At 53.0% G+C, this 19,950-nt stretch overlaps 1 protein-coding gene across 1 annotated transcript; it reads left to right on the plus strand.

Annotated features, from left to right (window-relative positions):
• Window positions 1–297: 297 nt before the first annotated feature.
• On the plus strand, window positions 298–9,828 carry Dlk1 (delta like non-canonical Notch ligand 1). The gene is made up of 5 exons (XM_090344839.1): window positions 298–509; window positions 1,753–1,816; window positions 2,255–2,385; window positions 4,495–4,636; window positions 5,998–9,828. The coding sequence occupies exons 1-5, from the start codon at window positions 443–445 to the stop codon at window positions 6,743–6,745; spliced, it is 1,152 nt and encodes a 383-aa protein (XP_090200965.1). The 5' UTR covers window positions 298–442; the 3' UTR covers window positions 6,746–9,828.
• The last annotated feature ends 10,122 nt before the right edge of the window (window positions 9,829–19,950 follow it).

Here is a 19,950-nt window from a genome sequence, read left to right on the forward strand (position 1 = left end):
CCCCGCCCGCCCGCCCGCCGGCTCTCCCGCCCGCCGCGGCCCCGCCGGAGAAAGCGCGCAGGTGAGCCGTCCGGCCAAGAGTGCGCCCTGGTCCCCGCGCGGGCTTCCGGGCGCCGGGGGGGGGGGGGGGGCCGGGGGGCGGGGGCGGCTCCGGGAGGGCGGGGGTCAGCGGGACTGGCCGGCGCCTGCCCCGTGCGCGCGAGGCGGGGGCGGGGGCGGGGGCGCGGGGGGGGGGGAGGCGGTACGAAAGGGCGGCGCGCGCGGCGGCGGCGGCAGCTCCTCGCGGCGGCGGAGAGCAGTGCGCAGCCCGGTGCAGCCCTGGCTTTCCCCTCGCCGCACGCCCGCGCCCCCTTCAGCGTCCACAACCAGAAGCCCAGCGCGGCGCCCGGAGCCGGATCCGCTCCCGCCCCGCTCCCCGGACCGCGACCCCGGCCGCCTCGCGATGATCGGGACCGAAGCCCTCCTGCGCGTCCTCTTGCTCCTGCTGGCTATCGGCCGCAGCACCCGGGGTAAGGAAGCCCCCCGCCGCGGCGGCCCGGCTCGCGCCCCCTCCTCGGGGAAGCCTGCGACGCCCCGCCGGCGGCCGCCCCCAGCCCGTGCGCCCCGCGCGCGTCCCGTCCCGTGCGCCCCGACTCCCGCCCGTCCCGCCTAACCCTAAGCCCCGCGCGGGGTCCGTCTCGCCCTCTCCGCCACCTTTGCGCGTCCAGCCCGGCCACGGGGGTCCTCGGGGGGTGCAGGGGAGGTGCGGGACCCCAGCCCCTTCCCGACCCGCAGAAGGGGCGCTCGGAGGGCGCCGCGCGCGGAGTGGGGCAGGTACGGAGAGAAGGAGACGCCGAGAGGTCCTCTATTAAACAAAACACAGCCCCGGACGCGAGTTTAGCCATGTCCCCCGCGTGCGTGTCGGAGAGCGGGTCTTGGGGGTCCTGGGGGCCGATTCGGCCGGCGTAGCCCCCAGGTCTCTGCGGGAGCGCAGCCCGAGCCCCTTCTGCGGGACGCGTCTTAGGTGAGGGGCTGCTGCGACACTTCTGTCGCCGCGGCCATCTGTCTCTGGCAGCCGGAGAGTTGCCCCCCCACACTGCGCCAGTGGTTGGGGGGGCTGTCTGGAAAGCTGGGGAGCTAGTGGAGTCAATGCATACAGCAGGTGACGATTAAAGTGTCAGAATCTCCACAGTGGTGGAATCTCGGCCGGTGCAGAATGCTTGCGTCGTTCTTAATGCAGGGAGTGTGGGGTGGGGAGGGGGACGAGGAAGACTCGGCCAGGTTTAACTGGGATTAACGTGAATAAAATAAAATAAAAATCCAACCGCTTTACCTGTGAAAGGGCCAGGTGGGCCTGTCTGGCCTTTCCCAGAACTGACACCACAAAAAAACGGGTGCCTTTCAAAAGCTCACTGTATCAAAAGGAGGGTTTGGTCAAATGTCTGGAGGTGAAAGGTATCCCTTTACTGCTCCCTACCCCAGCTTTCAGGGGAGATTCAGGGGTTCCGGTGTTCTTAGGGGGAGAAGAAAAGGTACCTGCGTCAGTTTTGCTTCTAGGGCTGCTGTGCACTGGTCATCGCGTGGTGAGGAATGTGGCAGGGTGTCTTTATCATTCACAGATCTGAGCTCCCTACTGTGGGCCAGGCTAGTAGGACCCCAGAGGGTCCTTATTCCCCCCAAAAGGAGGAGCAGCTGTTGAGGGGATAGAGGAGATGTGTCTGATCCCACCCATGGCCTTGTGGGGTGAATGGTGGACCCTTTCTTGTCCCTCAGGAACTGAATGCATCCCATCCTGCGACCCCATCAATGGATTCTGCAAGGGGGACAAGGACTGCAGGTAACTGCAGCTTGTGGGGGTCTAGGGCAAGATTCTGGGGGGGTCATGGCGTTTGGGGGTGAGGAGATGGGAGCTTGGTAATAAAAACTGCGTCACAGCTTCTTTGCTCCTGCAGAAAACCGATGGGAGGGGGGAGAGTCAGAGGGAGAGGAAGCGGGGGTGGATGAGGGGGGAGGGCAGGAGAGCTGGAGCTGGAGGAGACCACTGCAGGCCAATGCGGCAAAACTCAATCCTCTGAACTCCTGGGGTCCCTTCTGTCTGGGCCTCAGCACCTTCTCTCTCCCTGGGGTTTATGTTCAGGTGACTGATGTTGTGCTCCCGAGACCCCTAGGCTGCCTCTGGCCTGACTTCCTCACCAAGGCTCTCCTCCAGGGCCCCCAGTGGACCCAGACGCCCCTCTCTCACACACACTCCTATCTTTCCCGCTCCCTCCCGCAGGTGCGAGCCTGGCTGGCAGGGCCCCAAGTGTGACCAGTGTGTGACCTCTCTCGGCTGTGTGAACGGATTCTGCGACAAGCCCTGGCAGTGTCTTTGCAAGCCTGGCTGGGATGGCAAACTCTGCGATATAGGTGGGCACCCCTCTGTGCCCACCCTCAGCCTTGATCCCCTAACCTCTCAGCCTGTGGCTGCCCCCCTTCCCGACCCTTCCCCTCCCCTTCAGGTGGGCTTCATCTCAACAGTGTAGGGGGCTCTGTCATAACCATCTGTTTGTATGTACCCATTCTGCGGGTGAAGCACCTCTTTAGAGGTAGAGAATTTGTTTTCTTCATCTCTGCACCTCTAGCACTCACCGACAGGAGGCTGGCAGCTGCCTGTAGAATAAAGAGTCACAAAACATACACACATACACAAACACGCGCACAGTTAGGCCCCTGGACCCCAGACCCCAGGCAGCAGGGATGGAAAAACACCCTTCACCCACTTCAGGGCTTAGGCATCATGAAATAAAATCAGGAGAGGAGTGCGGGGGGGGGTGCTTAGAGTGGGGAGGCAGGAGCTGAGTGAGGGCCCAGGAGGTGAGGGCGGGGGAGACAAATAGGATGGAAGCTGGGGCAGGAGAGCTGAATGGGCTTAAAGTATAGATTAGAGCCCTGGGTCTCCATTCCTTCATTTAGGCCGTCTTTGTCATTTCATTTTGTGCCCCCTCCCCGTGACAGAGCTGGCTGTCCTTGTGGCTGTTTTCAAGCTGCAAAATGGACCTTATTTTGATAAAGCCCATCCCAAAGTCCAAGCAAACTGAAATTCTAGAATAATCTTCTAGCAATAGCACAGACGGTTCTCCTGGGCTTCCTTTCTCCCAACCTTAGCAGACAGTGGTACAAATTGGGAAACTTAGGGTGAAAGGAACAAAAGGACCTCTACTCAGATTGTCTCTGCTCCTTAGTCCCCCCTCAATATGGTGCCAGGTTTTTCTGCAGCTGACTCATGCTCAGGCCGCAGCCCTGCAGCCCCTTGCAGTAGCAGCAGCAACAGCCGCGGCAGAGGCAGCTGTGACAGCAGCAGCACCCTTAAACTGCTTGGGGATTCAGGGAGTTCAGGAAAGCCATGATTGGGAATCAGGATTAGACCTTTTAGCTCAACACTTAGCCTCCATGGTATCTGAACACTGAACCTTGGCTGGAGTTTTTGAGACCCTCTCCCCAGGGGTCCTAGATGGGTCCCCTCCACACCAGGCAGAGGGGCTGCCTGCCTAGAGCTCGCTGGACAGTCCTGGGGGGGGCAGGAGGGAGTAGCCAATGGCTAGTTGCCAGCCATTTCTCCTCTGGCTTGCTGTGGCCACAGCTGCAGTCTCAGAGGAGACCCCCCCCTCACAGTTCTCTCCTTACAGCTGAACCCCGCCTGGCTCCCCCGCCCCCCTCCAGCCAGTAGTTAGACCTAGCATTTCAGGGAGAGGAGAGGCAACAGGCTGGCGGGGTCGGGGGGGGAGTAATTTCTAGTTTTTTATCTTAAATTTAAGATTCTGAGTGACAGGAGAGCCAGGGGCAGAAAATGAGGAGCTGGCTGCTCTATCCTGGAAAGATAAACCCTCCTCTTTCTGTCCCCCCCCCCCGCCCCGCACCGTGCTGCTTCCCAGGGAGAGTCCATCAACGTGGTGTGCAGCCCTTTTCTGGTTGATGGATTTCGGTCTTCACTAGGGCACGGGTCTCTCTGAAAGGAGGGAGAGGAGGAAAAGGGGGGAAAGAAAAGGAAGCTCTGTGGCCTTAGTGCAGGAGACCCTGGCCCCAGGCTGGCTTCCTAGCCTAGCTGCACGTACGGCTGGCCCTCACTTTTCCCACTTAAATTACAGAGAACCTTAGGGGATCAGCCAGAGAGAGAAAGGACCCTTCCTTTTGTGTGGAGGGAGACTGAGGCACAGAGTAGGGAGGAGCTGAACCCCGCAGCCATGTGGCAGCGGAGCTCGAACAGCCCTGGAAGGGGCTTTGCAGGCCCTGCTGTCGGGCTGGGGTCTCCACTTCAGAGAATCCCCAACCCAGACATCTGCACGCAGCCCCGCCCTGGCTTCCTGAGCCTGAATAATGAAGTGAGCTTGAGGCAGGGTGGTAAAAGACGTGGAAATATACCAGCAGACAATGCATAGTTCTCATTTGCTGCCTTCAAAAGATGCAGCCTTTGGGCCCTGGACATCTCACTTAGGGTCTCTGGGTGGGGAGCTCAACCTGATTTTCTCTGTCCCCCAGATGTGCGACCTTGCATTTCGACCCCCTGCGCCAACAATGGAACCTGCGAGAACCTGGACAACGGGGAGTACGAATGCTCTTGTGCCCCGGGGTACTCAGGCAAGGACTGCCAGAAGAAGGATGGGCCGTGCGTGATCAATGGGTAAATACTGAGTTCCCCATTCACCCCTAAAGCCTCTCTGAGCCTAAGCCTGTGGGACCTGTCTGCCTGTGGAGGAAGTAAGCTCCCCCCGCCACGCCCCACTCTGAAGGGACAGTTAGGAGGGGAGGGCACTGCTTCCCCCCTAGGTGATTTCATATTCTTCTCCCAAGCCCCGATGCCAGTGATTGGGAGGGGGAAGGAAGCTGCTCCAAGCAGCGCATAATTTTCTAAGGCAACATAGTAAGAGATCGGAGTTCAGCTGGGCCAGGGTGTTGGCTGGAGCCACGTTGGTTTAGGGACTTGAGATGTCTGGGGAGGGAGCTGTCAGGCTGAGAATGTGGGAAAAGATGGGGTCTCTCAAGGAGGCAGGCCAGCTTCCATACCCTACGTGGCAAAGGGGCATCTTAGCCCAGTCCCTATGTACCTTGGTAGCTGTGCAGGGTCTTAGGCTGGAGAGGAGGAGACCAGCAGGTGAGCAGTGGGGGTGTCCTCAATTAGAGACCCCACCAATGTGTCCTAAACTGCAAATAGATGAAAGACTTGTATTCATCTGGGGGTCAGCTGAGGGGGTGACCACTAGCCCTCTCTCCATCTCTGTGTATTGGCAACTAGGAAAAATAAGACAAAACAAGACTTCAGGTTATCTTATTCTCCTCCCTGGGAGTCCTTTTGAAATGCCTCAGAGCCCAGCTGCTCTGCACCCCAGGCCCAGGGCCAACTACGCTGATTTCTTGTGTTCAGAGTTCCTTTCTTCCTTTGGACTTTCGGCATTTCTCACATGACAAAGGGCTTGCTCCTCTAAGAGCACTTACATTAATGCTGCAGGCAGAGTGGGTTTGCAGGCCGCCTGTAGGTGGAGGGGCCTCTGTGAAATAGCACAGCATGGACACTGCCCAATCACAGACCCCCCTCCTACTTCCTGCCCCCCCCTCTATAGGTGGGGGCAGAGAGGGGACTCAAGGAGTGAGCGCCTCATCCCTCCTGGCTTGGTTGTGCCAGCTTGAGTTAGGGGGTGGGGGGAAGGCTGTCATTGATGATGCCTCTCCCAGCCTCAGTTTCCCTGTCCAGAGATTAGCCATCGGCCTTCAGCTGGAGAAATGAAATGAGAGGTGAGAGACGTGGCGAGGGGCAGGGTGTCAGGTTTGTTCCAGGCTGGCCTCAGGATGGGGTAAAGTGGGCATTCTACCCTTGGACCTTGGTGAGTCTTCTGCCCAAAGGCCCACTGTGGGTAGGTGTGTGACCAGGGCTGGCCTTCCCTTCTTGCTAGGCAGGGTCTTTCCTCTGGGGAAAGCTAGCACCCCTTCTCCATGTCCCTGTCCCAGACCCCAGAGGGGCCCTTCCCCATGTGCCCTGTCTTCCAGCTCCCCATGCCAGCACGGCGGCACCTGCGTGGACGAGGACGGCCGGGCCTCCCACGCGTCCTGCCTGTGCCCCCCTGGCTTCTCTGGCAACTTCTGTGAGATCGTGGCCAACAGCTGCACCCCCAACCCCTGCGAGAATGCCGGTGTCTGCACCGACATTGGGGGCGACTTCCGATGCCGCTGCCCGGCCGGCTTCATCGACAAGACCTGCAGCCGTCCGGTCACCAACTGTGCCAGCAACCCATGCCAGAACGGGGGCACCTGCCTGCAGCACACCCAGGTGAGCTACGAGTGTCTGTGCAAGCTCCCGTACACGGGCCCCACCTGCGCCAAGAAGCGTGTGGCCATCCCCTCGCAGGTCACTCACCTGCCCAGCGGCTACGGGCTCACCTACCGCCTGACCCCCGGGGTGCACGAGCTGCCGGTGCAGCAGCCCGAGCACCGGGTTCTCAAGGTGGCCATGAAGGAGCTCAACAGGAGCAGTCCGCTCCTCACCGAGGGCCAGGCCATCTGCTTCACCATCCTGGGCGTCCTCACCAGCCTGGTGGTGCTGGCCACCGTGGGGATCGTGTTCCTCAACAAGTGCGAGGCCTGGGTGGCCAACCTGCGCTACAACCACATGCTACGCCAGAAGAAGAACCTGCTGCTGCAGTACAGCGGCGGCGAGGAGCTGGCCGTCAACATCATCTTCCCCGAGAAGGTGGACGCCAGCCCCTTCAGCAAGGAGGCTGGCGAGGAGGAGATCTAAGCAGCGCCCCAACCCTGCAGGCCCCTCTCTTCTCCCCCCACTCACCCCCGGGGTCCTGCAGGGCTCCCTAGATGCTGTGCTCAGCTTTGTGGTGGCGTCTGGTACCTTTGTGGAATCTGGTGACCCGCTGCGCTTCTCTGTATCGTCATCGTGTGGCTGTGTGACAAGCTAATGCAAAACGAATCCTCCTTTCTCCCTATTAATGCATGATTACAAATAATAATGAGAATAATAAGAATTTCATCCTTAAACGAGTTAAGAGAAATAAGTATGTTATTCTAAACTCTAAATATCAACTAGCAAAATATCAAAAAAGACCAAAAAAAAACATGGTAACGAGCCAGGGCTGCGGGCCGACACCCTCTCCCCAGGGGGTCTCGGCCACAGGTCCTTGTGGAACCACACGAGTCTTGTGCATGACCACTCACTGTGACAAGCTAAAAAAAATCTCTTTCGTTCGTTAATTCTCATGTGCCACATCCAACGTGCACTCACATCCAGCCTCACACCGCAACCACCCTTAGATCTTTCTGATTGCTTTGTGACTTTGCAGAGTGCAGTGGCCATAGGACAAGCAGAGGGAGAGAGAGAGGAGAGAGAGAGAGAGAGAGAGAGAGAGAGAGTGCAAGTCCTGGGTTGTCTGCTGGGGGGGGTTGGGACCCTATCCCAGCCCACTATGAAGTCGCTGTGTGATCCTCAGCGAGCCTCCTGCCCCAATCCCAGGCCCACCTTCCCCCCCCCTCTCTAGGAGGGTTTTGAACACCCACCCCCCACCAAAGTCCTCTCTGCTGGAAACCTCAGAATTAGGAACGAGGGGGAATATTCCGAACACTTCCGACCCTAAGAATAAGGATCTGATGTAGACTTGGTCTCATCCCAGGATCCCGGTGGTCTTGGCCTATCCTGGAGGCACACTTGACGTGAAAGCTGCTCCTATGGTTTTCCTCAGCGTGGGCGTGCCTCCCGGCTCCCTCCCACTCGAGGAAAGCCAAAGTCAAAACCAAACCAGCCCCAACCCCAACCCCAAACTCCAACCCTGGCCCCTGTGAGTCATAACTCTGTGCTATCTGGAGTCGCCATTTTGGGCAGCCAGGCCCCTCCCTCCCTCCGGCCTCCCTCCCTTCTAGATTAGAGAAGCCCCTTGGGGCTGGAACCTTGAACCACAAGTGCCCCCTGGCAGAATCTGAGTTAGCAGCACCCACCCTCCGCAAGTTTTCACGCAGTTCTAGTGGAAATTGTTGCTTGTGAGGCACAGTCCTGTCCCGTGGCAGAAGAGTTAAGCCTGGCTGCCCAGGACGGTTGGCTTGTGTTGCTCAGTTAATAACCCTCAGATCCCAGAACACCTAGCCAGCTTCTAGATTATGAGTTTGACTTTAGTTTCTTCCTTGTGGGTGTGTTTATTTATTTTTCCCCCCCTGTTTTTTAGAGAGAGCATCTATCTTTTTTGCAAAGCTAGAAAGCAATGGGTCAGGGCGCTGTGTGGCTGCGGCCGCAACACAGCCCTTTAGTACTATTTTGCCTCTTAAATTATTTAGAGAAGAATGTATACTCTTAGCTTTATCAAGTAGGACCTGCCATGTTTACTTGCAAGCCTTCATCATCTTCCTCATCTACCATCATCTGCGTCACAATCACACCACACTCTCACAGTCACCCAGCCATCCCTTACCTGCGCCACCGCCATTACGCGTCAACCTCATCACCCCCACCGCTACCCTGGATTCCTGGTCCCGCCTTGGCTCAAAGCCCCGCCCACCTGCCCATCGCCTGCCCCTCAATCCCTGGGCTCACACCCCAGTACTTCCCCAACCTCACCCATGCCCCTCCTCACCCTGCCACCCCAAGTCCCTGCTCACTGGCAGCCTGCCAAGTCGTGTCTCACCCCCTGGGGTTCCCCCTGGACCCTCCCAGCCTCATCCTGAAGCCCCCTGGTGATCCCGCCCATCCATTGCCAAGCTCCTCCCCCTCCAGGTCCCCCCTCCCCTCTGGGGTCTCCTCCTCTCCTCCTCCCCCCAGGCCCCCCTGCTCCCCTGCCTTTGGATCCTTTCCCCTGCGACCCTCGTCCTCCTCCCCACAAAATCAAGTCATCATCCATCTCATTTGTTGAGTTTGTTTTAAAAAAAATCAAAAATTCTTAAAAAGACAAAAAAAATTCTGAATTGTTGGCATGTGTCAGGTGGGGTGCCTGGTACCCCGCCTGGCCGCTCTCCGTGAGATCTTGACCGAGGCGCTAACGATTCTGTTTCGCATCCCCCCCCCACCCTTGCAGAGTTCCAAGATTGGACAAAACAATCTGGTTCTCCTCCTCCCCCCCCCCCCCACTTCTCCCCACTTCTTTCCATGGGGTAGAGAAGAGCCGAGGCCCTCAAGGGCAAAGCAAAGAGGCCCGGCTAACTACCCTAACAACTCCCCATCCATTCACCATCCGCCTTCCATCCAATCAGGGAGCATTTCCAAGCACCTGCTCAGCAGAAGGCATGTGCAGAGACCTGGAGACTCTACGCTGGCAGGGGGAGACAGTCTGGGAGGGAGGGGTGGGGACACACCTCGTGTGTCCCTGCACAGGAAGCCAAATCGGGCAGGGAAAGCATTGTGGGAAGGAGAGTCCTGAGCAGACCCCCTTCGAGTGTCACCCTTTTACTTTCCCACGTGACAAACCAGCACCCGATTGAGACCGTCCCACCCCAATTCAACAGCATCCACCGGGCGCGCCCGCGCCCAGCAGTGCGGTCAGAACAGCGCTAGCAGTCTCACCAAGGTCTTCACGCATGCAGAAATGGTCCATTCCATACTCTATGGCTTAACCAGATCTGCTGAGAGTGTCGGGGACCCTGACTGCCCATCCACACCTGGTGTGTTTGGTGTAGTGTGTAGTTTACGAAACAAAACGGAGAAGCTCAAAGATAGCGTTTTTGAGACATGTTCATTAATTCGGTCCCAAATTCAGAGAACAGGAGGAGGAGGAGGCGTGATAATTCTGTAACCAAAATGTTAAAATAATGAAGTGTCCATGGCGCTCTTCTTAGCTTTCCCGTTTGCCACAAGCCCAGACATGCAAAATACCTTGTTCTTTGAGAATAAACGACAAGGGCTGATTGATATCTGTCTCTTTGGTTTTTAATGCGCCGACTAGTACACATTGTCCCCTTCTGGTGATGGCCTTATCTGCAGGCTGTGTTGGGGGTTCAAGGGCTTATATTTTGAGGGGCCCTGCTTTGGCCCAACTCCAACTCTTCCTGTGTGGCCGGGGGCCTCAGCCCTTCACACCCACATTCTGGGAACTCTCAGTCTAGAAGGCCCCGAGACCCCCTTCAGACTCTGAAGGGCCTCCTGTCTCCCTACCTGGTGTGGCCGTCTGTAGTGGTGGATATGATGGGATATGGGTCGTGGGGTGGGGGGAGAGAAGAGGGGGAACGGGACAAGAGAATCCCCGCAGGAGCTCTGGAGCCTGAGCTGGACCTGCTGGAGTGGAAGCCAAGTTCCCCAGTGATCTTGATGGGCCCAGAACTCCAAGAATCCAACAATTCTATCTGGGGCTTCCGGGGTTAATGGTAGATGGCTGCCATAGCAGGGGAGAGAAGGACTATGGGACAGCTGGGTTGGGGGAGTGGTAGTGTTAACATGGCTGGCCTGTGGTCCCCACTCACACTCTTGCGGGGGGGGGGGCAGGTGCCTGTGGTCCTTGCAGCAAGCCCACCCTTCTAGTTTCCACAGGGTGCCCCATACCAAGGACCAGGAGCTGCATAGCCAGTGCTGGCTTAAGGGTCAGCCTTTGCTCCCAGTCCCATCCCCATCTCCTCCCAGGGCTCAGATTCTCCTTGGTCAGGCTGTTGCCATCTTACTCCCTTCACTGCCCAGGCCCAGGACCTGCTGTCCCCGAGACTCCTCTTACCCTATGGCCTCCACTATGGAGGCCATACTCCTGTTCCCTCCCACCTCCAGGCCCCAGGCTCCTCCCTCTACAGCTCTCTGGACTTCGTGTGCCAGCGCACCCACTCTGTACACAGCCCCAAGCTACAGCAGAACACTCAGGACGAAGCCGCAGACACAGGCTCTGTTTTACAACCCATCAGAAAACAACATGGCAAAGCTGAGTTAATAAAAACAGATTTCTGTGCAAGGGATGGGTTTTGTAGGCAATGCTACCCCTCAGATTCCTCCGCGCTTCCAACTGGGGTAAAGCAGTCACTAGCCCCACCAGGCCAGGGCCCACCTGCCTGAGAGTCCACAACACTCAACAGTTGAAAGAGCAGAATGGCAAGGTGGCAAAACTGAGAGGACCCAGCACAGAAAAGGGGCAACAAAACCAAACACGAACTCCCTGCCCTCCACACAAGGGAGAGACAGAAACCTCCATGGAGAGCCACAGAGCTCCCACCCTGTCTGGTTTGAAAAAGCTTCACGCTAGGCAGAGCACTTTCTGGAAAAGCCAGATGAACCACCGGGCATTCACACACGAATTCAAAGAGAGCAGATGCTGGAGAGCTTCGGGAACAGGGAGGTGGCATTGGTGGACATAGGCCTGGCTGGGGACCTGGGGAAGAAGCCCCAGGATGAAGGCCTCCTGGGCCTGGAGGCGGGACAGAAGAGGCAGGGGGCGGTGCCTGTGAGGGAGGGGCCCTGCTGGGCGGGGCCTTGCTTGGTGACAGCCTGGGGAGCTGCCATGCCCAGAGTATGGATGGAAAGTGCTCCCCGCCCCAGAGGCCTGGCGCTCCTGGGGGAGGTGTGGTGCTTTTAAAGGTGGGGGCTCCCTGAGAGGTCTTCAGGTCACCCCCAGGCGCCTCCCTGCCTTGCCAGCCTTCCTCCACGGGCCACCGAGGGTTTCAAGGCCCTCTGTCGCAGGCTGCAGGCCGGAGCCCTCTCCACAGCGAATTCCTCAGTGCTTGAGCTCAGGGATGTGTTAGGGGGACCCGAAGCTGGCCTCCCTGGGCAGGGCAGCCCTGGACAGACAGAGAGAAGGTTCCAGAAGCACAGCTGTGAAGCGGGGAGGGGTCCATCTGGGGCAGGGAATACGGAGAAGATGGGCTCAGTGGGGTGTGGTCCTGTGGTCAGGAGCCAGGCTGGGCCCCTCATGCTAAAGAGAATTATGAGACTCCTCTTCTGCAGCCCATGGGCTCCCCAGGGTTGGGGCCCTGGTAAGTCGTACTGTGGATGATGCACGGCTGCTCTTGGACCAGTGGCTTGACTTTTTTGCCCTCCTTCCTTTTCCTTCCTTCCTTCCTTTCTTCCTTCCTTCCTTCCTTCCTTCCTTCCTTCCTTCCTTCCTTCTTTCCTCCTCCTCCTTCTCTTCTTCCTCTTCCTCCTCCTCCTCCTCCCCTCTTCCTCCTCCTCCTCCTCCTCCTCCTCTAGAACTTAGAGCCTGGGCTCTGTCCCCAAGCTTTTGTATTCAAGGATAGCACTCTACCTCTCTACTTCTGTTTGTTGTTGTTTGTTTTTGGTGGTTGATTGCAGATTAGAGTTTCATAGGGGCTGGAACTTTGGCCTAGTGGTAGAGTGCTTGCCTAGCATGCACTAAGACCTGGATTCAATTCTTCAGTACCACATACATAGAAAAAAGCCAGAAGTGGTGCTGAGGCTCAAGTGGTAGAGCTCTAGCCTTGAGAAAGTCCAAGGACAGTGCTCAGGCCCTGAGCTCAAGGCCAGGACTGGCAAAAAAAAAAAAAAAAAAGAGTTTCATGGACATACCTGCTCATGGCTGGCTTTGAACTATGATCCTTAGAGTTATAGGCGTGAGCAACCAGAGACCAGACCTTTTCTTTTTTTAAAAAATAGCATAAGTTGGGCCGGGAGTTTGGCCTAGTAGTAGAGTACTTGCCTATCATGCACGGAGACCCAGGTTCGATTCCTTGGTTACCTGGGTTCAATTCCTTGGCACCACGTACATAGCAAATCCAGAAGTGGTGCAGTGGCTCAAATGGTAGAGTGCTAGCCTTGAGGAAAAAGCCCAAGGACAGTGCTCAGGCTCTGAGTTCAAGCCCCAGGATTGGCAAAAAATGTTGCATAAGTTACATTAAACACGCCAAGGAGTTTCATCATGACATTTTCACACATGCCATGTGTTCAAAATTTACGCCTTGGCCACCTTTCCTTATCCTGTCTCCCCAACTCCCCTCAGACCTCCTTTTCCTTCCTTTCCCACCTTCCCAGTGGGCCCCCTTTCTTGGTTTTTATGGCGTTTGTTTTTGTTTTCCTTCAGCTTGCACAAATGAGAGAAAATAAGTGATCCTCGTTTTTGTGTCACACAAAGATGCTTATTTTCCTTATTAGACAATCTGCAGTGCCAGCCATTTCCCAGCAAATGATAGGATTTCATTCTTCATTAAGGCTGAAAAGTACTGCACTGTATCTACCCACCACATTTTCTTTATCCATTCATCGCTTGTTGGGCGCCGGGCTGATTCTGTAATTAGGCCATTGTGAATAGCTCTGCGATAAACACGAATAAACATATCTTCTCGCAGGAAGCAGACGTTGATCCTTCGGGCTGTCTACCCAGAAGAACGATACGGCAGAATCAGTGAGAGTTCGATTTTTTTAAGCTTTCTGAGGAACCTCCATACTGATTTCCATAGTATTTGTGTTAATTTGCATTCCACCAACAATCTCCAAAAGTTCTTGTGCCTCTATACCCTTCCCCGAATTTGTCATTATTTGTTTTCTAGTAGTGTGAGGTTAGAAACTCAGTGATAATGAGTATTTTTCCCCCATGGCTTTATTGATTATCATTTCTTCCTCATTTGAAAAGTGTCTATCAGTTTATTTGCCCATTTGTTGGGGGGTTATTTTTTGTTGTTATTTCATTTTTCGAGTTCTTTAGATATTGCATGCATGTGTCCCCTGTCAGCTGGATCTTCTGGGAAGAATTGGCTCCTTGTCTGTAGTCTCTCTTTTTACTTTGGCTGTTTCTGTCGATAGAGGGGAGCTTTATGATTTGTGGAGATAGTAAGGCACTGGTTATCGGCTCGGAGAGACCTGGCCTACAATGTCAGCTCTGCCCCTTCACCTGAGGTCTTCATATTTGGTTTTTGATGAGCAGAAAAGCACATATGAAATTGGTCATTGACACTAACATTCTAGATCCTCTAGTCAATGTGAGAAGACAAGAAAAAGCAGCACAGAGGCATGCCTTGCCAGGAAAATCAAATCTCCATTATGATTGTCAACCAAAAAAGCCACAGGAAAAACGGCCAGGAGAAATAACACAAGAAATCAGAACTCACTTCCTGTGCACAAAAACATCAGGGCTCATAACAGCCGGTTAAGGGGAATGTAACAGAGTGATTAAAATTCACATTATAGCTGGGAGATGGTGGCTCACACCTGTGTTCCCAGCTACTCAGGAGGCTGAGATCTGAGGACTGTGGTTCAAAGCCACCCTGGTATGGAAGGACTGTGAGGTGCTTATGAACTAACAAAAACCTGAAAATAGAGCCATGGCTCAATGTGGTAGAGCATTAGCCCTGAGCACTAAAGCTCAGGAGCAAGGCGTGGGTCCTGAGTGAAAGCCCCAGGACACTCGCACGTGTGTGCACAGAGAGAGAGAGAGAGAGAGAGAGAGAGAGAGAGAGAGAGAGAGAGAGAGAGAGAGAGAGAGAGAGAACACAGACAGGAAGGGAGGAAGGAAGAGAATCATATTAAACAATTCTAAATTATCCCCCAAATTAACTTAAACACCCAACGCTATCTATTTGCATTCTATCACTTGATGAGAGGATTCTGAAGCTTATCTGAGAAAATGTGAGAGCTGTAAGCAGAAAAGCCCAGCAAGAGCATGAAGTCTGGAGTTCAAGTCCCAGTACTGGCACACAGGGGCATACACGTGTGGACACACACGCACACACACACACACACACACACGCACGCACACACACGCACACACACATGCACACACACACACACACACACACGCACACACACGCACTATCTGAGCCTCTCAGCCAAGGGCAGCTGCTTCCCTTAGGAGCCGTTTGGTTGTATGTTGACACTCTTTACCCCGGGCACATACTGAATAGAACTCGTCTAGTAACTGCTGGGGCCAGGACTGCCTCACAAAACCTAAACAGAACGTAGATGCATGGGAATGCAAGTCTACCTGCACACTCTGGGTTTTTGCAGCACTGCTCCCCAATGGTCAGTGTATGGAGTCTGCCTAGGTGCCCAACAACCAGTGAATAGATAGAAAAAAGAGTCCATATGGATGCCTATTTATACTTATTTATCTATTCATATTATTTAGTTATCATTTGTTCATAGATATAAATATATGGAATAGTATTTGGGCAAAAAAAGAATGAAATCTTGTTTGTAGGCAAATGAATAGAACTGGGGAGATTGCTGGGTGGCACAACAAACTCAGAAAGACTAATATTCTATTTTTCTCCTATATATACAATGTGGACCTGAAACTAGTGAGTATATTGTAGAAGGGAGGATTATTTAGGAAGAAAAATGGTAGTAGTGGTAGAGGGAGGAAGGAGAAGGTGATGGGGTGAGTATGATTGAAGCATATAATAGAAATATATGTAGTCCATATTATGTCTCTATGTTATATAATACATACATATATATGAATAGAGCATGAGATCTACTAGAATCTGTTGAAAATGAGGGAGGACATGGGAACTAACAAGGGGAATTTGATCAAAGTACATTTGTGCATGTGTGGGAATAGCACAGCGGAACCCCCACTAATAAAAAAGCACAAACATGGGCCGGGAATTTGGCCTAGTGGTTAAAGTGCTTGCCTAGCATCCACGAAGACCCGGGTTTGATTCCTCGGTACCACATACATAGAAAAAAGCTGGAAATGGTGCTGAGGCTCAAGTGGCAGAGCTCTAGCCTTGAGAAAGCCCAAGGACAGTGCTCAGGCCCTGAGTTCAAGGCCAGGACTGGCATGACAAAACAAAGCAACAACAACAACAAAAATAAAACAAACAAACAAAAAAACCCCCCAAAACCACAAAGAAAGAGCTGGACACTAGTGGCTGCTGCTACTACCCTTGCCACAGGAGAGGCTGAGACTGGAAGGATCATAGGTCAAGGTCAGCTGTGTCAACACAAGAGATCCCTTCTCAACCAGTGTCTGTGTTGGTGGGGGGAAGAGTGGTGCTGCGTGCCCGTCAGCCACACTGCAAGGGAAGTTGAAATGGGGAAGATTACGGTTCCATGTCCCAGGGCAGAAAAGTTCACAGGGCTCCATCTCTACAGAGAGAGATGTGTGCACTGGAACCTCCTGTCATACCAGCCAGGGTGCAAAGCCTAAAATAGGCAGCATTGGAGGTGTGGCCGAAATAGTAAGACACAAGCCTAGCAAGTGTTGTCCAAAATAGAAAGATACAAATAAAGGATTATCCTGCCCTAAATGCTGTGACCCCTGGTTTCAAGACGCGGGAGGAAGGTGAGGAGTAGGTAGGGGCTGGCAGGTGCGGTGGTGTAAGAGGCCTGGGAGGTAGATGCCAGTGTGTTCCAGCACTGCAGGTGAGAAAAGTGGCCGTCTGGCTGGAGTGCCATCGTGATAGTGGTAGAGCTAAGATCAAATCCTACCCTCCAGTGTGAGCCACTCGCTGCCATTCATAAACCTTGGAAAGCAGGCCAGGATGTGGCTCAGAATTAGAGCATCTGCCCGACACGCACAGGGCTGTGCACTGCAGCTCCTGTGCCCTGGTCCGGACCACTGCTTCAAGAGGCAAGATGCTACTGTGCCACGCTGGAGATAAGGATGGAGCCAATGCCTTCATTGCAATTAATAGCCACTGTGACCACAGTATTGTAGAAATGTGTCAGTATTGCACTTCTTTCTTTCTTTTGGAAGTTTACATTATATATATGTACACACACACACACAGACACACACACTCACACACACACTTTGCCAGTCCTAGGCTTGAACTCAGGGCTTGAGCACCGTTCTTGGACTTTCTCAAGGTTAGAGCTCTACCACTTGAGCCTCAGCACCATTTCCAGCTTTTTTCTATGTATGTGGTACTAAGGAACCGAACCCGGGTCTTTGTGCATGCTAGGCAAGCACTCTACCACTAGGCCAAACTCCCAGCCCCATATGTTATATTTTGTTAGCACAATTTTGTGAGCTGAGAAAAAAATACATCAAACAGAACAAATGAATTACTAATGAATCACTGAAGTTAGTAACTTGAAAATAATTCTGATAGCCAACGTCATACATTCATATCTAGAAAAATAAAGCAAAGAAACCAAAGGCAAAACAATTAGCAAAGAAAATGATTAGAATTTAAATATTTGTGAGAAATAAACACCTAAGCATGACATAGTTACACAGAGTAGTTAGTATAAGATACACACTAAATGTAGTTTAGGAACACGTATAAATATGTAGTAAAGGGATGTGGGTACTGCCCCAAACATTAAATTACAAAGGCTTGAACAAAATGAAAATAGCAATGAAGAAAAAGAATAGATACATATATATGTTTAAAAATTGTTGAATGAATGAATGAGTGAGATTGAAATACCAATCTAAAAAATCCAAAAGTTTTTGGCAGGTATTAAAACACTTACATATTCTGTGGATTTATTCAATATGTTCAATGAGTATAGCACGTATAGCATATTTATTCAAAATTCAAATTTGTGATATCATTCTTATTATTTTCCCTTGTTATTATAAAGGCATTCCTTCCTTCCTTCCTTCCACCTTCCTCACTTCCACCCTTTCTCTCCTCCTCCTCCTCCTCCTCCTCCTCCTCCTCCTCCTCCTCCTCCTCCTCCTCCTCCTCCTCCTCCTCCCTTCTTGGATTCAGAGCATGAGTGCTGTCCCTGAGCTTTTTTTGCTCAAGAGTGGTCTTCTACCTCTTCGGTCACCTCTCCACTTCTATCTTTTTGGTAGTTAATTGCAGATAAGCATCTCGTGGACTTTGCTGCCTGGCCTGGCTTTGAACCTTGATCTTCAGATCTCAGCTTCTTGGGTAGCTAGGATTGCAGGTGTGAGCCATGGGTGCCCCACTCAGTACTTTTTTTCGCCAGTCCTGGGGCTTGAACTCAAAGCCTGAGCACTGTCCTTGGGCTTGCCTCAAGGCTAGAGCTCTACCACGTGAGCCACAGTACCACTTCTGGCTTTTCTATGTATGAGGTACAGGGGAATCAAACCTGGGTCTTCATGCAAGCTAAGCAAGCACTCTACCACTAGGTCAAACTCCTGGCCCCAGTACTTCTTTCAGTTATCAGACTTTTCAGTGATTGCTGGCTGCTGGTTCTGAATTAACATTAATCCCCAGAGACCCACATCCTCGCTGTTCACTCAGTAGAGTAGGGGCTTTTGAAAATCAGATCAATGTTCTTTTTTTTCTTCCCCCTTCTGGTACTGGCGCCTCACTTGGCTTCTCATTTGATTTCTTTTGGCTCAAGGCCGGTGATCTGCCACTGGATTATGCTCCCGATTCTGTTGAGATAAGTGCCTAAGCATCTCTTGATATATCTGTCCAGGCTGGCTGCTAACTGCAGTCCACAGATCTCAGCCTCCTGAGTAGTTAGGATTAGAGACATGAACCACCAGTGTCAGGCTTGAGTCAGCGGTTGACTCAGTGGTTAGCGTCCCCACTCTAATTCATAATTGCAGTGGGGTGGGGCCCTTCGACAATGGCAGAGCTCTTCCACAGATTATTAGCCCATGGAGTGGGGACTCTTATGATAGGAAAGGCCTAATACAAGCCACTAGAACTGCCTCCGTTTATGAGGATCATACACCCACATAACCCTGTAGTCCTGGATGGAGGCTAAATTCAAGTCTCTGCTATGGTTTGGGTGTAGCCTACTCTGCAGTTTCTTGTGTGGGAAGCTTGATTCCCAGAGTGGGGGCAGAGGTGACAGAGACTCCAGTATTTCTCCACACAGGCTCCCACTGGGATGTCATTTACCAGAAGATCCTCATCAGTGAACTGAAGGTACCCTGATCCGAGGCTCTCAGACTCCAGAACTGTGAGCTACATCATAAATGTCTTTTCTCTAGAAGTTACAGAGCCTAGGGTGTTTTCTTGTAGCAGCAGAAAATGGGTGAACGCAATACCAGCAGCAAGGAAAGAGTTGTGATTCCTTTGATGCCCTCCTCCCACTCGTCTGCGTGACTTGCGGAGGAAACAGATCGATCATGAAGTGTGCCAGTGGACTAGGAGACCTGTAATCAGCTGTTCACCCTCTTGTGCACCGCCGGTCCAGACCTGTCTCCAGAGACTCCTCCACATGCCTCCTGGCACTGGCCATATTTGGTGGCTTTGGATTGGCAAATGAGTTTTCAAAATCTGGTTTTAGTTAAGATTGTCAGAGTTAAGTTTGCTTGCAAAACACAGTGCTGGTAAAAACCAGTACCTCACAGGAGCAGCGTGGGCAGGGTGGGCATCATCTCTCCAGCACTGTGCCCTGATGGCCTCTACTGGGCCTTCTTTGTCAGAGGCCCCTGGAGGCCGGTCCCCCTGCAGTCCTTCCGGTAACGTACCTGGTGAACGAGTTGCATTGCTAACTTGCTTGTATGCTAAGGGACACAAATACAACAGCCACCTGGCACCGAGGTGACATTTTTTAGGAGTCTAGTAGTTTGGAGACATCTGGAATATTCCTTCCAAAGTAAATGGCAAACAGCTCCTCTGGGACCTCTTTCTCTTCTGATAAGAAGATTTCAGCTCCTACCAACAGTATTTGGAGGTCAGAGGGGTGCACCTCACATCTGGATCATTTGGAAAACCTTTCCCTTCAAGTGGGTCACAGTGTGGACCAGAGAATTTCGGAGCAAAGTCTTGCTGGGAAATCATTTTTGATATGCCTCAAGGCTTTCATCAAGATTAATCTCGTGTGTGTGTGTGTGTGTGTGTGTGTGTGTGTGTGTGTGTGTGTGTGCAGGTACCAGGTCTTTAACTCTGGGCCTTGTGTATAATCTCACTTATTTTCTGTTTGGCCAGTCCTCGTCTTGAGCTCAGGGCCTGAGCACTGTCCTTGGGTTTTTTCAAGGCTAGAACTCTACCACTTGAGCCACAATACCACTTCTGGCTTTTTTCTATGTATGTGGTACCGAGGAATCGAACCCAGGTCTTTGTACATGCTAGGCAAGCACTCTATCACTAGGCCAAACCCCCAGCCCCAATCACTTGGTTTCTTTACTCAAGGCTGGCACTCTACCATGTAAGCCACAGCTTCACTTCTGGTTGGCTTTTTTGGTGGTTAATTGGAGATAAGAGTCT

The sequence above is a fragment of the Megascapheus bottae genome, chromosome 14 (assembly GCF_031878675.1).
Source record: "Megascapheus bottae isolate mThoBot1 chromosome 14, mThoBot2.hap1, whole genome shotgun sequence".
NCBI classification, from domain to species: domain Eukaryota; kingdom Metazoa; phylum Chordata; class Mammalia; order Rodentia; family Geomyidae; genus Megascapheus; species Megascapheus bottae.

Excerpts from the sequence above, each read along its gene's own strand:
- Dlk1 (XM_090344839.1), top strand. The coding sequence starts at position 443 with ATGATCGGGACCGAAGCCCTCCTGCGCGTCCTCTTGCTCCTGCTGGCT. Across the intron at positions 510-1,752 it reads TATCGGCCGCAGCACCCGGG|GAACTGAATGCATCCCATCC; the intron begins GTAAGGAAGCCC and ends CTTGTCCCTCAG. Across the intron at positions 2,386-4,494 it reads TGGCAAACTCTGCGATATAG|ATGTGCGACCTTGCATTTCG; the intron begins GTGGGCACCCCT and ends TCTGTCCCCCAG.